The following is a 14,302-nucleotide window of genomic DNA, read 5'->3' as shown; positions in this document are numbered from 1 at the left end:
AGCCGCGGACACTCTATGATGAGGCGTGTGAGATCTCGCGCGAGCGCTGCAGGTCCCACGCGCTGTGTGAGGTGGGAAGGGGCGGGTTTGCGGCTGCGCAGTGAAGAGGAGGCTGGACGGAAGCTGAGGCACTAACCCGAGCGCCCCGGAGCGGAGAGCGGGACCCGGATACCGAGCAGGTAACGCGATCGCCGGGGCCCCCAGCTCGCGGCGACATTGTATCGTCCGAGGCGAACAGGCCTAGTGCGTCAGGAGAGATGCTTAGAGGAAATGTTTTGCCAGAGGAAGATGCCCAGTCAGCGTTAGGCTGTTTGCTTTGCGTTCCCGTCTCTGGATAGTCCTGCTCGGTGACCCTCTGCCGGCTCGTTCCTTTACGTGTTTCCTCCTTCCTCGAGGGAGGTCCTGAGTGGCAGCGTGGTCACTGGTATAGCCGGGCCCTGACCCGGGACCAGGACCAAAGCTTTGAACTGACAGTTGAAACAGCGGGAGAGCTAGTGGATACGAGTACAGGCCTGGTGTCCTCACAGAGGCGGGGCCTGCTGCGTTCTGCATGGTCCGAAGCCTCTGCATTAAATGTTCAGGCCCAGACACTGAGTGATGGTAATCTAGTTGAGAGGTGACAGGCATGTGGATCTTCATACAGGAAGAAGGAGCAAAGTTTCCTAGCAAGCTAGAGGTAGTAGAAGGCATTTTCTTTTCCAGTGATGCCATCTGATCATCTAGGTTTAGTGAGGATTCTAATGGGTTCTTGGTGCTTCGCTCCATGCTGATGATGGTTGCCTTCAAGGGAAGGAGAGGAAAGAGTCCCAACTGGTTCTTAGTTCCCTCTCTGATCAGCATCACCTTGCCTTACTTAGGCTTTCTTTGAGCCAGCTGTTCTTTGTCTAGGGCAAGGGTAGGCAACCTATGGCATGTGCGCCAAAGGCGGCACACAAGCTGATTTTCAGTGGCACTCACACTGCCTGGATTCTGGCCACTAGTCTAGGGGTCAAGGGAGCTCTGCATTTTAATTTAATTTTAAATGAAGCTTCTTAAACATTTTAAAAACCTTACTTACTTTACATACAACAATAGTTTAGTTATATATTAAAGACTTATAGAAAGAGACTTTCTGAAAACATTAAAATGTATTACTGGCACACGAACACTTAAATTAGGATGAATAAATGAAGACTCAGCACATCACTTCTGAAAGGTTGCCAACCCCGGTCTAGGGCCTCATCAGATCTGGGCCAGTTAGTGTGATTCTCTGTATTGACATCTCCTTTGGATCCTTGTGCTCTGACCCCCCCAAAAGTGCCACTTTTGAGATTTCGTTAGAGGGTCTTTCCAAGGACTCTGTACTGAGCCTGGGATGTTCTCCTGTGAGATACAGAGATGCACTACATTGTCCAGAATCCTTCTCCTTGACCTTTAATGCAAAAACTTTAATTCCAGCCTGCTACTTTCCCTGCACCATTTTATGTGTTGCCTAGTAAGCTGGACTCCAGATGTTTTCTCTGCATATATGCTAATGTTATTAACATCTGAGTTATGATTTTGTGTCACTTTGTGAATCAGGTGAATGCAGGGAGAGTAGTTTGTATCTCTGTTCTTTTGAAGTTCCTTATCTGTGGTGAGGCATGGTGTTTCATACATAATGTGATGCTTGAGTGACAAGCTCAGGCAGACTTCTGTCTTCAACATGGTATTTCCTTACTTTCAAGGTTTTGGGTGGTTAGCCAGGTTGTACCCTGGAACAACCTAAACAGTTTATTAATGGTTTTATTTTTCATATTATTCTCCTAACATAGATATCAGTTTGTAATTGAATAGCCAAAACCCTTTTGGTTGGACATTTCCTGGCAATTGATGACCGGATAGGTAAATTGCTTGATATACACCACTACCTCGATATAACGCCACCCAATATAACACGAATTTGGATATAACACCGTAAAGCAGTGCTCCGGGGGGGGGACTGCACAGTCCGGTGGATCAAAGCAAGTTCAATATAACACGGTTTCACCTATAACGCGGTAAGATTTTTTGGCTCCCGAGGACAGCAAGGTAGAGGTGTAGTTTAATATTAAAATTGTTAATAATTTGGAAGGCTTAATGAGTACTACTAATACTTAATCATAAGTTCTACATGCCAAAGTTTAAGAAATCATGAGCTAGTTGGGGCACAATTTCAGATTGTGGCCAAACAGGCAAACATTTCTTTTCATCCTCCACCAGCAGTTGAAATCTCAGTATTTGCCACAGTAATGGATTAGTGATGGCCAGTGCAGTGGGATGAATAATAATCTCTGCTTCTTTTACTCAAATCACAGCATGCCTGGACTAAGCTGTAGATTCTACCAGCATAAATTTCCAGAAGTGGAAGATGTAGTGATGGTCAATGTTCGATCCATTGCTGAAATGGGAGCTTATGTCAGCCTACTGGAATACAACAACATTGAAGGCATGATTCTTCTTAGTGAACTATCCAGGAGACGTATCCGCTCCATAAACAAACTCATCCGCATAGGCAGGAATGAGTGTGTTGTGGTCATAAGGGTCGACAAAGAAAAAGGTATGTTGGGACAGCAGGTGGAATGACATTTAGGATTCTAATTGTAAAAAACAGTGCTGTTCAACCTGGGACCCTAGCTACTCTATGAGTTTGTAATTGGCTTTTTTAAATATAGTGGTACAAAGTAAGGCCTGATCCTGAAAGCTGCTGTCCTTGTGAGTTATCCTTACTCAGGTAAGTAGTCCTGTTGGCTTCAGAGGTCCTGCTTATAGGAGCGAGGAGAAGTCCTGCCAAGGAGGATTTGCAGGATCAGGCCTTAAGACTTCTAAACTTCATGCTTGGTCAACAAACCATAGTGAAATGGCATTTTTCTTTTGAAAGCTCAATAGTGCTTCTGCTTGTTGATACTGAGTGAGGAAAACTGTGACCATCGATACTACTGGTGCAGTGAGAATAAACGGAAATAATGAACAATTTCCTCATTCACACCACACAGTCCATCCTGTGCACTAAATAAGGCAAAGGCAATGTGTACACAATATTATATGATCATGTAATTGGACTGCATTATATAGTGCACAAGTAAGGTTGCATAGACCACCTTAACTTTGGTATTTCCTGACTTTTGAATAATTAGCATTACAACTTGAAAGTTATTTTAATGCATTTGGTATAGGATACAGCATACAAGCAATCCATTGAATATTTTCAGATAACAGTGCCACGTCTGTGTTCTGACCTAAGTAGTTAATGAAACACACAAGCATCCTCTTTTAGAAACAGGAAAATATAGTTGTTTCATTTGTATAGTCCAATGTTGGCCAGATTTACTGACACTCTGAACCATGTACAACAAGCTTCAGAAGTTGGAGAGTCGGGGCACACCCCTCTCCTCCTGAAGCCCCGACCCCTGGCAGGCATACCGCATGGGCTGAAGCCCCAAGACAACTCTTCCCCACTGGGCAGAAGCCCCTATCCCACTGCAAAGCAGAGGTCCTGTGTTCTCTTCTCTCTCTCCCCTCCAACCCCCAAGCCTGGTGGAGGGGGGGGGGGCGGGGAGTGGTTCGCAAGCTGCACTTTAACTGTAAAAGAGCCACATGTGGCTCATGAGCCACAGTTTGGTCACTCTGATATAGTCTTTCTCATAAAACGTATTCCTAAAATACTTATCAGAATTAAATCACAGATAAAAGCGGAGAGAGAAATTGAGAGGGTTAATAATGGAGAGGAAACATTTTCAGATGAGATTTGAAGTGAGTTGGAGAGATGCAGAAAGTCTGTTCCAGATGAGAGAAGCTGCACTGAAGGATACTTTTTACCTTTACAGATTTCATCCTCCTTTTAACAAACTCTCTTGGGGTTATCTGTGTCCCTTATTGAACCCTGAGAGGAACTCCTGAGATGGATTAGTTGGTGTGCCATTTGGAACCCATCAGTGCTTCCACTTAATCAGACAGGATTAAGCAATGGAAGACGTGCCTACCTGTAGTATATGCGCATGCTGTGCTCTCATTTCTTACATAGATGTGATCAAGGAACTGCAACAGCAATTGAGCCCAGACCTTGGCTATCATACTGTAGAGCCGTACACATCTAAACTACCAAGAATGCCAACTTCAAATGGTTTCTTATGAAATGCCACCAAAAATATCCCTTTTAATTTACTTTTCTGGGTGCTGACGTCATTGTCACTAAGAATGTGCACAGCTCTTGAAAGAGTAGTGGCTAGTTAATCGCTTAAGTAGAGCATAAGGAGAAACCTGTACTACATTTTGGGTCTTAAATGCTCTTAAATGGAAGCCGTATTTAAAGAATGTTGGTGACATAAAAGGTAGCTGTTTTAAGTTGATTTACAATCCAAAGAACAAATTTTAATATGCTAAAACAGGTTCACTCTTCATGTTGTTCATCTCTGATTAAATTATTCTGAAAGTTCTGCTTCGCTTGTAACTAATCTCAATGGCTGATGTGTAAGGCATGGAGAGAAGGCAAAGGGAAAGCCCTGATCCAAAAGCATGAGAGAAGGCAAAGGGAAAGCCCTGATCCAAAAGCAAAGTATATTGCTAGCTTTTTCCTTGAAATAGTAAAAACTTTCAGATGTGGTGGTGAGGATTGGCATTTGTCACTAACGTAAGTGAAGTGTTTGTACTCTGTACGCCAAAGTATACTGAAATTGAATCTTTCAAAATGTCCCCCCTCCCCCCGTTAGGTTACATTGACTTGTCAAAAAGAAGAGTTTCCCCAGAGGAGGCAATCAAATGTGAAGACAAATTCACCAAATCAAAAACTGTAAGTTGTTGTCTGTGCTTTACGTTACTTTGCTGCTTCTAACCACTTACATTGCCAACTAGCTCCATGCCAAGAAAACCACAGAGAGCTGAACTGTTGTGAAAATGAAATGCCATTCTAGTTCCTTTAACACACTTTGAAATATATGGCTGGGGTTTAGACTGAGGGCTGGGACTCCTGGCTTCTGTTTCCACCTCCGTCACTGACTGACACATGTTGTTTAGTATAACACTCCTCAAATGGGTATAAATAAATAATATCGCCCTCTCACATGTGCAGTATAGGTTAATGTTGATAAAGCACTTTAGGATATTTAATAATTGCATAGGGTTTAGCATATAATTGCCCTATGCAGTGCTGGGTAGGGAAAATCATACGGTGTCAGCACCCTAAAGCTTTCAATTTATAACTCTTTAGAATTGCTGTCTTTTATTTGAACATTCTTTACTCTTACTATTTTTGTTACAGTAGCACCTGGAGGCTCCAGCAAAGAGCAGGCTCTGTTGTGCACTGTACAAATGCATAATAAGGAGAGATAATCCCTGTGCCGAAGAAATTACAATTTAAATAATATTAGTCACTGAGGTCCTTCATCCCCCCTCTTTTTTTTCTGTTTGTTCTAGGTTTACAGTATCCTTCGCCATGTTGCTGAGGTGTTGGAATACACTAAGGATGAGCAGCTGGAGAGTCTGTTCCAGAGAACTGCCTGGGTATTTGATGACAAGTACAAAAGACCAGGATATGGTGCTTATGATGCATTCAAGCATGCAGTCTCGTAAGGCCACCTTTTTACTCTTTTATTGTTTTAATTCCATAGCTGCAGGCAAGTGTTTCTTGGAAAAGAGCCATCAACGTTTTCCTCTTAGCCCATTGGACAACTGGTAGCATTTGTCTCACACTGGTCAAATAAGTCTCACAATTCCCAATTTTTGTCTGCCACATGCTTTTTTAGATAACATCTGTTTCAGGCAGCACCAATGTGGTGCTCTCATCGGAGCTCTTTAACGTTGGGAACTAGATTCCAAGGATTCTGCCGTATTCTCCCTCAAGCGTGTCACTTTGCACAGGCCTGTTTTTAAAAGTAATTGGCTTTGGTATGGAGTAAGGTGTTTGAACACAGAAGAATGGGTTTATAAGTGCCGCCAGTCTGGAGGAAACATGGCATCATTAAGGAGCCTTGCAGTATTTTTCACACACCAAAAAAAAAGTAAAGGGTTTAGCCTTTCTGTCTTTGTCAATTTCCAGCTCACTTAAATCAAGCGCCTCATTAGCTTGTTTTCTTCTGTGGTCATTGCTAGGGCCCTACCAAATTCACAGGCATGAAAAACGCGTCACGGACTGTGAAATCCAATCTTTTATGTGCTTTTATCCTATACTGTACAGATTTCACAAGGGAGACCAGCATTTCTCAAATTGGGAGTCCTGACCCAAAAAGGAGTTGGGGGGCGGAGGGGGAGAGTCCACAGTATTGCTGCCCTTACTTCTGCACTGCCTTCAGAGCTGGATGGCCAGAGAGCGGCGGCTATTGGCCGGCTGCCCAGCTCTGCAGGCAGCAGTGGAGAAGTAAGGGTAGCAATATTACACCATGCCATCCTTACTTCTGCGCTACTTGTGGTGGCAGCTCTGCCTTCAGATCTGGCTCTCGGCCAGCAGCCGCCACTTCAGCTGCTCCACTCTGAACACAGAGCCGCCACCAGCGGCAGTGCAGAAATAAGGGTAGCAGTATCGCAACCGCCACTACAATAACCTTGCAACACCCCTCCTTCTCATACCACAACTACTTTTTGGGTCAGGACCCCTACAATTACAGCAATGTGAAATTTCAGATTTAAATAGATGAAATCGTGAATTTACAATTTTTAAAATCCTGTGATTGTGAAATTGACCAAATGCTATGTGAGTTTGGTAGGGCTCCTGTAGTCATTGCGAATCATCTTCTTTTTTTTTTTTTTTTTTTTTTTTTAAATGACTGACTTTCAGAAAGTACCTACGCCAGGTTGTTCCCTAATGCATCAACTAGATGTCCTTTCACTTGTCTCCAAATTAGGTGTTCCCAGGCATATGCCTGTAATACAGAAACAAGTGTATTGAGGTTGATCTGTTTGAAGTAGATGTTGCTTACCTGTAATCTTACAGGTTTTGTTACATTAGACCGTATTTTCAAATGTATCAATGAGGTTGGATTGTCATTCCTTTAAGGCAGTATTTCTCGACCTTTTTGATACCAGGGACTGGCTTGCTGCCTTCCTAAACTTTATCAGGGATATCTCCGGGACGGCACTGGTCCATGGGCCGGTTGTTGAGAAACACTGACCTACGGGACTGGAAGCAGAAGCTGTGCATCAGTTGAAATAGTTTGTACTGAGATACAGGCCATTCACTTACAGGCTGATTTGTTGAGACATGGCAGTTCCTCTTAACAGTGCCTTCACAAAAGGCTCAATTGGCAAACCAAAATTGGATTTATCAGAAAATACTTCCCCCTCTTCTTTCTTCCCATTCTAAAATACAAAATCTAGAGAAGTGTAACTTCAGTCCACCTCTAGGTGTCAGTGACTGGTTATTTCAATCTGTGCATGTTTTCTTATGTCCACCTGGAGATTCAGGGCTATTATTACTGGTTTTTAATCCTCCTTAAATTGTATCTGTATATTGCGTTTTGAGATCAATTGACAATATTTCAAGTTGATTAACAAGGCTCCCATGGAGAAAGAGTTCTAGTTTAATGAAGGAAAGCTCACTGATTAATGGATCATCAGGTCACATTGCTCCAAAACGGACCCCAAAGCTCACTGTCATGCTGAGAGACAAACACTGCGGTATTGACCTGGAGCCCTTTATATAACTAGAGCTATTTTGAGGGTTAAACCTGGAAAATTCATTGCTCAAATCTAATTTTCAGAATTAGGGTTAGGGGAACCTGCCCCAGAACTTTTTAAAGGATTATAAGCAAAAAAATGTATCTGAGAAGTCAGTATGTAATCATGTAATTTATCTTTAGTATATATGTGGAAAGGCCAGAGTTAAGATTTTACAGGCAAACTTGACGCCTTCTGATTTTTGAGAGTTTATCTGTGCAACCAAAATGCATAATTGAATATATATTCCAAACAAACTACACTGTAAGCAAACAAAGGAACAACAGTTATTGGTATCGGTATGTGCACTGGGTGCAGTAAGCATTCTCATCAACTTGTAGTCTTAAATCTTAATCTTTGCACTGTTCATGTGTATAAACTCAAATTTTTGGTTTACATTTTCAAGGGCTGAACATATAATCAATTTGATTTTTTTTCTCTTCTGATTACTGAAAAGTGATTGGCTGTGGCATCATATCTTTCTTGGTGTGTACAAGGACAAATTAACCCTCAAAACAAATATATCATTTACATAATAGCATACCCAGGGCCAGATTTTTAAAGGTATTTAGACACCTAAAGATGCAGATTGGTGCTTTTGAAAATCCCAATAGGTGCCTATCTGTACCTTTAAGCATCTAAATAACTTAAATCTGCCCTCAAGTATGTGCTCATTAAGGGCCTTTTCAGTTTTGTGGAAGTCTTAATTGGAGTATGTGCAGGATCAGGCTGTAGGAGACTGGATATGTTAGGAGACTGGATATTCAGACTTAAAAGGGCACCATATTTCCCCATATAAATTCATCTTTTTCAGGATATAAACAGTATGATATAAAATCTGTTGGCTATAGTTTGATCATGTATGCCCTTATGCTATATTTCTGCATGTAAAATCAATAAAGATTGCATCATAAGATGTTAAAAATTAAGTCTGTTGTGCAAAGCATTCTGGTTAATATGTCCTAGCTAGTGGTGTTACAGGTGGGGCTCGTGTTGCATTTCAGAGAACCATGATTCGTTTTTGGTGTGACTAATCAGGGCTTGCAAAGGGAACTATCAGGATGTTGCTTCCTAGGCAATAGAGGATGACTTTCTCAGAAGATTGCTTTTATGCAGCAGTGAAATAACAAGGGGGGGTCTAATGGGGAAAGCTTGTCTGTGAAGAGCTTATCAGTTACAGGATTGTTTTTTTATTATTGCTCTAGTCATGGAGCAGGCCCCCATTGTGCTAGGTGCTGTACAAAAAAACTCTTCCTGCCCCCAGGAGCTTACAATCTAAGTGGGCTATACTGTGCATTTTAGCAGTGTGCCGAATGGAACCAAAGCAGCACTAAAGGGAAGTGCTACCGCTTGTTACACCTCACCCCTGTCTAGGTCAGCAGCAGCAATTGTACCCCAGAGCTCTGGATCTTAAAGCATCAACTGTACTGCCTGAGCTAAAAAGACCTATGTCTGTTAGCCAAGTGTGGTGCAGCTACCACAAGAGGGAGTCAGAGCGCCATACTGAGTGGGTGTGGGCTTCATAGTCTTATTTTCTCTTTAATTTATAGAGTAGTTGTTGCCCCTGACCAAAACATTAAGGTGTCAGGGTTTCTCTTTCACATTAGCATAGCCCCCTTTGCATAAGGGATGGAGTATGAGCTCCATATAGCTGGCTGCATTTTTCACTGCAAATATAATGTACGTTCGATGCCAGATAGAAGTTATTCCCCCCTTTTGATTAAAATGAGTTTATCATGCAGTCTTATTTCCTCCACATAACTTGAATGCAAGGCCAGGGCAACTGTGTTCCTCCCTTACCAAGAAATATTTCCACAGCAAAGGTATTTTTAAGTGGATGCCTTTATTTCTCTCCATTGTTTTAAATGATTTCTTAACAAAGCTTCCCCTTTCTCTTTGCACAGCAGATCACTTTGTCGTTGTACATAACACTGTAGGAGTAGTACTACATGTTAATATTGCTGCTTGTGTCTCGTCCTGTCCTTGTTTGTATAGTTTATAGATCACTAACATTAATATGTTTAACATTGCTTTGTTTGACTCAGAGACCCTGCAATTCTGGATGGACTAGATTTGACAGAAGATGAGAAACGTGTGCTGATTGACAACATAAATAGACGTCTGACACCACAGGCGGTCAAAATCCGAGCTGGTGAGTCCTAAGTGGACAATAAGTTGAAGACCAGAGCCCCTATACACAACACACAGTCACTGAAATCAAGTTACCAAGCACAATGTAAAATTATAAACTCAGTGAAAATAATTACCTCATAGTGACAATATTTGAATGAAATTGCTGTTTCAGAATTGGTTATCTTTTAATAAGGTGCTGTTCAGATTACTGTCCTCCTACATCTAAATCCCATAGTACTTTTGTATATTTTTTAGAGGGGAGAAACTGTGGCTAAGGCAGGCTGAAATGACACTAACAGTGGATTACCTACTAGTCCAATCTAAGAAACATTGCTCTCCTCCTTAAGTATTCCATAGGCTTCTTTCTGATATTTGGATGTTTGTATTGCTAATCACAGAATCCTCTTCTCCGAAAGCAACTTCTTGATAAGTAATCCAGTCCATCTCCTTGAACTGGCACAAGACTGATTAAAATATTCATCAGCTGTTATTGATTACACCAGGGGTAGGCAACCTATGGCACAGGTGCCGAAGTCAGCATGCGAGCTGATTTTCAGTGGCACTCGGACTGCCCGGGTCCTGGCCACCAGTCCGGGGGACTCTGCATTTTCATTTAATTTTAAATGAAGCTTCTTAAACATTTTAAAAGCCTTATTTACTTTACATACAACAATAGTTTAGTTCTATATTATAGACTTATAGAAAGAGACCTTCTAAAAACGTTAAAATGTATGACTGGCACGCGAAACCTTAAATTAGAGTAAATAAATGAAGACTCGGCACAGCACTGCTGAAAGGTTGCCGAGCCCTGGATTACACCTTTGAACCTCTCTAGTGATAATGATGATTTTACAACTTCCCTTGACAGCTTCTCCTTTTACCCAAATGTTAGTTTCTCTAACTGCATGTTAAGCTTGTTGCTGCTTGTTGTGTCTTCCCTGACAGGATGATTGAGCCCAGTGTGCTTTGCTAAAGGCATTAATCTGGCTGTTCAGCCATAGAATTGAACAAGCCACAAGCACAGTTACCAACTAAACAAATGTCAGGCTGTCACAAAGTGGTAGAAAATGCCTCTAGTAAAGCATTCTAGGGCATTATGCTTTTGTTGTTTTGGTTGGGGTGGAGAGAATAAGCCATATCTCGGTTTAGGGAGGTGAAAGGGATGGCTCAAAGTGTGGGGGAGTGAAACTGTTTGTGCTGATATCTAAAGCTGTTACTTCATTGCACCATATGAATTAAAATTAGGATTTCACATAGATGCATAGATTTTGATTTCCAAATCCTGTTTTATATACTGAATTAAATCACCAGAAGAAAAGCTCTTTGACTAGAGTCTCATAAAATGACTTGGAATGAATGTTCCCTCATTTAGTTTTGATAGCCTGTTGTGTTATTTTGACAGTCCTATGTTGGATTTGATCTCTTTGTCTTGTAAGTAAATAAGGAATTTTCCTGTGAGCTTTGAGGTTAGTCTGAGGCTGACTAAGATATTTACTTTGTTATCCAGATTTAATTGCAGCCACTAAAAATGATGGGGTATTGTGAATCGCCTGGGTCAGAGACTAATCTACAAAGGACTGCTTTGTGCAGCAATTATATATGAATATAGACATACACAAAAACCTTTGGTGACTAATCAGGTAATAATTAGCAAATACAAGCTTTGTGGTTCCGAGTCCTGTTCAAACAGACAATACAAAAAAATCATGGTAATCATTTCTACTGTAAACTAATACAATAGTATGAAAACTCCCAGTACTGCTGGGGAGGGGCCTCAGACGTTAATGTTAGCAGAATTTCTTGATTTTGAAGTGACATTTCCTTTAGTTTGAACTTTTTAACAGTGCTTTCATTTTGCAGTCTTCTGTTGTTGCTTTTTCTATATTTTGAAGTTGCATCTAAGTCTCTTTTCCACTTTATGGAATGCAATTGTATGGTTACTGACTTAATTTGGTAGATTCTTTTATTAATTAGTCTGTATCTTACAATTTCAAAGCACTCTATAAAGACTGTTAATCATCAAAGAACTCTTATGAGTTATGTAAGTATGGTCATCATTTTATAGATAGGGAAACTGCCATATTCACGAGCATCCCATTTTTAAAGGGTACTGAAGCTGTCCTGAGAGCTGACTACTAGTGATTAATTTTTTTAAAAAATAGTTTTCCTTGAAAGAATTGTACAGTGTTCTATAATTGGGGATTTTTTAATATTGTATTATTATTTGTTTCTTTGTCTTAGACATTGAAGTTGCCTGTTATGGTTATGAGGGCATTGATGCAGTGAAAGAAGCTCTGAGAGCTGGTTTGAAGTGTTCCACCGAGAACATGCCAATTAAAGTAAGTGACTCTGACCTATGTCAGGTGACTGGTGCCAGGAAGTAGTTTAGTGTCATATCAGGGTGCCTATTTATCATGTGCATTTCTCACCCTCTTCCCAGCTACGTGGACAAGTCATTCCTTTGTCTCTGAAGGGACCTCAGAGTCCATTCTATTAAATTAGCTGATAGGGATAACCAAGGCAGGCCATGTTCTAGATAAAACCCTATTTCTTAACACCCGTTGTTCCTGGATATATACCTGGAGTATTTATTTCCAAGGACCAGCTTGGGAAATGAGGGGATACTTTTAGCCTCAGAGGGTTTGGGTTCTCATGCTGAATTTCAAAGGGGTCACTGCACCCAGTCAATCACGCACAGTCTTCTGCCTGAAAAGTTTTAGTATACTGGGTGCATTCATGGCTAATCCTTTTCCAAAGACCCTGGATCACCTTTTATCTTCTGGGAGCAGCTAGAATTTCTTTTAACAGAACAAGTAAACTCCACCTACCCATCTACTCAGAAAAGTGTGCAGTCATTACCTCAGCATTTCAAACATCAGTTGTTTGGAAAAAGTATATGATGTGCTACTTTGTCACTCTGTTCTTCCATTTGCCCATTTCTAAAATAAGGATAATACCCACTTGGACAAATTCCCTAATAGAAGGCACTAGGTAAGACTTACTATTCTAATGATGAATATAGAGAAGTAGACAGGCCTGTACATTCTCCTGTATGCTTCTAAAACCAAAAGCTTAGTTGTTTTATCATAAGTGGTTCCACTTAAGAAATAACAGATGCCTGTTCTTTGCACTGTGGTATATGTCAATCCTTTTTTAAAAGGGCAATATTGGTCGTTTCAATTTGTTGTGGTCTGTTTCTTTATCATTGAATCTGCCTGTTTTTCTTCAATTTTTATAGATTAATCTGATAGCTCCTCCTCGTTATGTGATGACCACCACAACATTGGAGAGAACTGAAGGCCTCTCTGTTCTGAACCAAGCCATGGCTGTCATTAAAGAAAAGATTGAGGAGAAGAGAGGAGTCTTCAATGTGCAGATGGAGGTGAGAACTGTTTCTGTATTAAAATGCACCTTTTTTCCTAACTATTTTAGAGCAGAGGAAGAAATCTCAGTGGAAAACTACCATTACCAAAAAATAACTGGTACTTTCTTTGAATTGAACAAATATTGTTCCTGCTTAAACATAAACTCTCAGTAACAAACTTTATTTACCAAAAATATTTCCGGGTGTTCCTGATAAACTTTGTTTATAAAAATTCAGATTTTTAGAAACTTTTTAAATGCTAGGTAGAAGTGATTTGTTTAATTTTTTTGCATTTCCAGTCAGACCAGGTTTTCATTGCACTAACACGCAAGTGTTTGTTTCCAGTACTGCTGGGAATATTGAAACCATAAAAAGTCACAAAATCATATTGAGTAGTAGTAATTTTTGTTTTTCATAGTGTAAATTTGAATCAGTTTGATGTCTTGCTATACATTTAAGTTGAGTACCAACAGAATAATTTGGTTAATTTTCTTTCCTATCTGTGATATTTTGCACAAAATATAAGAGGTTAAAGAAAACCAAATGTTAATGGCATGTGTGTGTCCTGTCTTTCAGCCCAAAGTGGTTACTGACACAGATGAGACTGAGCTTGCAAGGCAACTGGAAAGGCTGGAGAGGGAAAATGCTGAAGTGGATGGCGATGATGATGCTGAGGAAATGGAAGCTAAAGCTGAAGACTAAATTTCCTGGGATGAGTACCAGTTAAGGAGAATATATGATAAATTAGACACCCAGATATGAACACCCTGGACTAAAAGTTTCCAGTATCAAAAACTCCAAAAGCAGATATTTTCTTAAAATATTTGAATGTTTTAAACAGACCAACATATGGAACCCTCTCTTAAACATCATTTGCTCTTGTATAGAACTTGTGCAAATTGAGTTCTTCAAACTTACTTTCACTGTAGACTCAAATCCAGTGGGCCAGGGAGGGATCATAGACCTTTGCTTAACATTTTCATATTTAACAACTCCAGACTGGCAACTGTTTCAGGTCAGTGCCTCTGTCAGTGAGATTTCCTGGGAGCACCAAAACCAATTGAGCCTAATGCTTTTACACAGAATGTATTCAAGCAAATATTCAATAAATTTCTGGGATATTTAACTTCAGGCTTCTTTTTTTCTTGTTACATGTTCTAT

At 40.6% G+C, this 14,302-nt stretch overlaps 1 protein-coding gene across 1 annotated transcript; it reads left to right on the top strand.

Annotated features, from left to right (window-relative positions):
* The first annotated feature begins 78 nt into the window (after positions 1–78).
* EIF2S1 (eukaryotic translation initiation factor 2 subunit alpha) lies at positions 79–14,267 on the top strand. Its single transcript, XM_030559796.1, has 8 exons — positions 79–179; positions 2,316–2,557; positions 4,707–4,786; positions 5,410–5,561; positions 9,690–9,796; positions 12,019–12,116; positions 13,016–13,159; positions 13,718–14,267. Exons 2-8 carry the CDS (start codon positions 2,317–2,319, stop codon positions 13,841–13,843), a joined length of 948 nt encoding a protein of 315 aa, XP_030415656.1. The 5' UTR covers positions 79–179; position 2,316; the 3' UTR covers positions 13,844–14,267.
* The last annotated feature ends 35 nt before the right edge of the window (positions 14,268–14,302 follow it).

The sequence above is a fragment of the Gopherus evgoodei genome, chromosome 4 (genome assembly GCF_007399415.2).
Source record: "Gopherus evgoodei ecotype Sinaloan lineage chromosome 4, rGopEvg1_v1.p, whole genome shotgun sequence".
Classification (NCBI taxonomy): domain Eukaryota; kingdom Metazoa; phylum Chordata; order Testudines; family Testudinidae; genus Gopherus; species Gopherus evgoodei.
The sequence above is the reverse complement of the archived record's forward strand: the minus strand, read 5'-3'. Positions and strand labels throughout refer to the sequence as shown.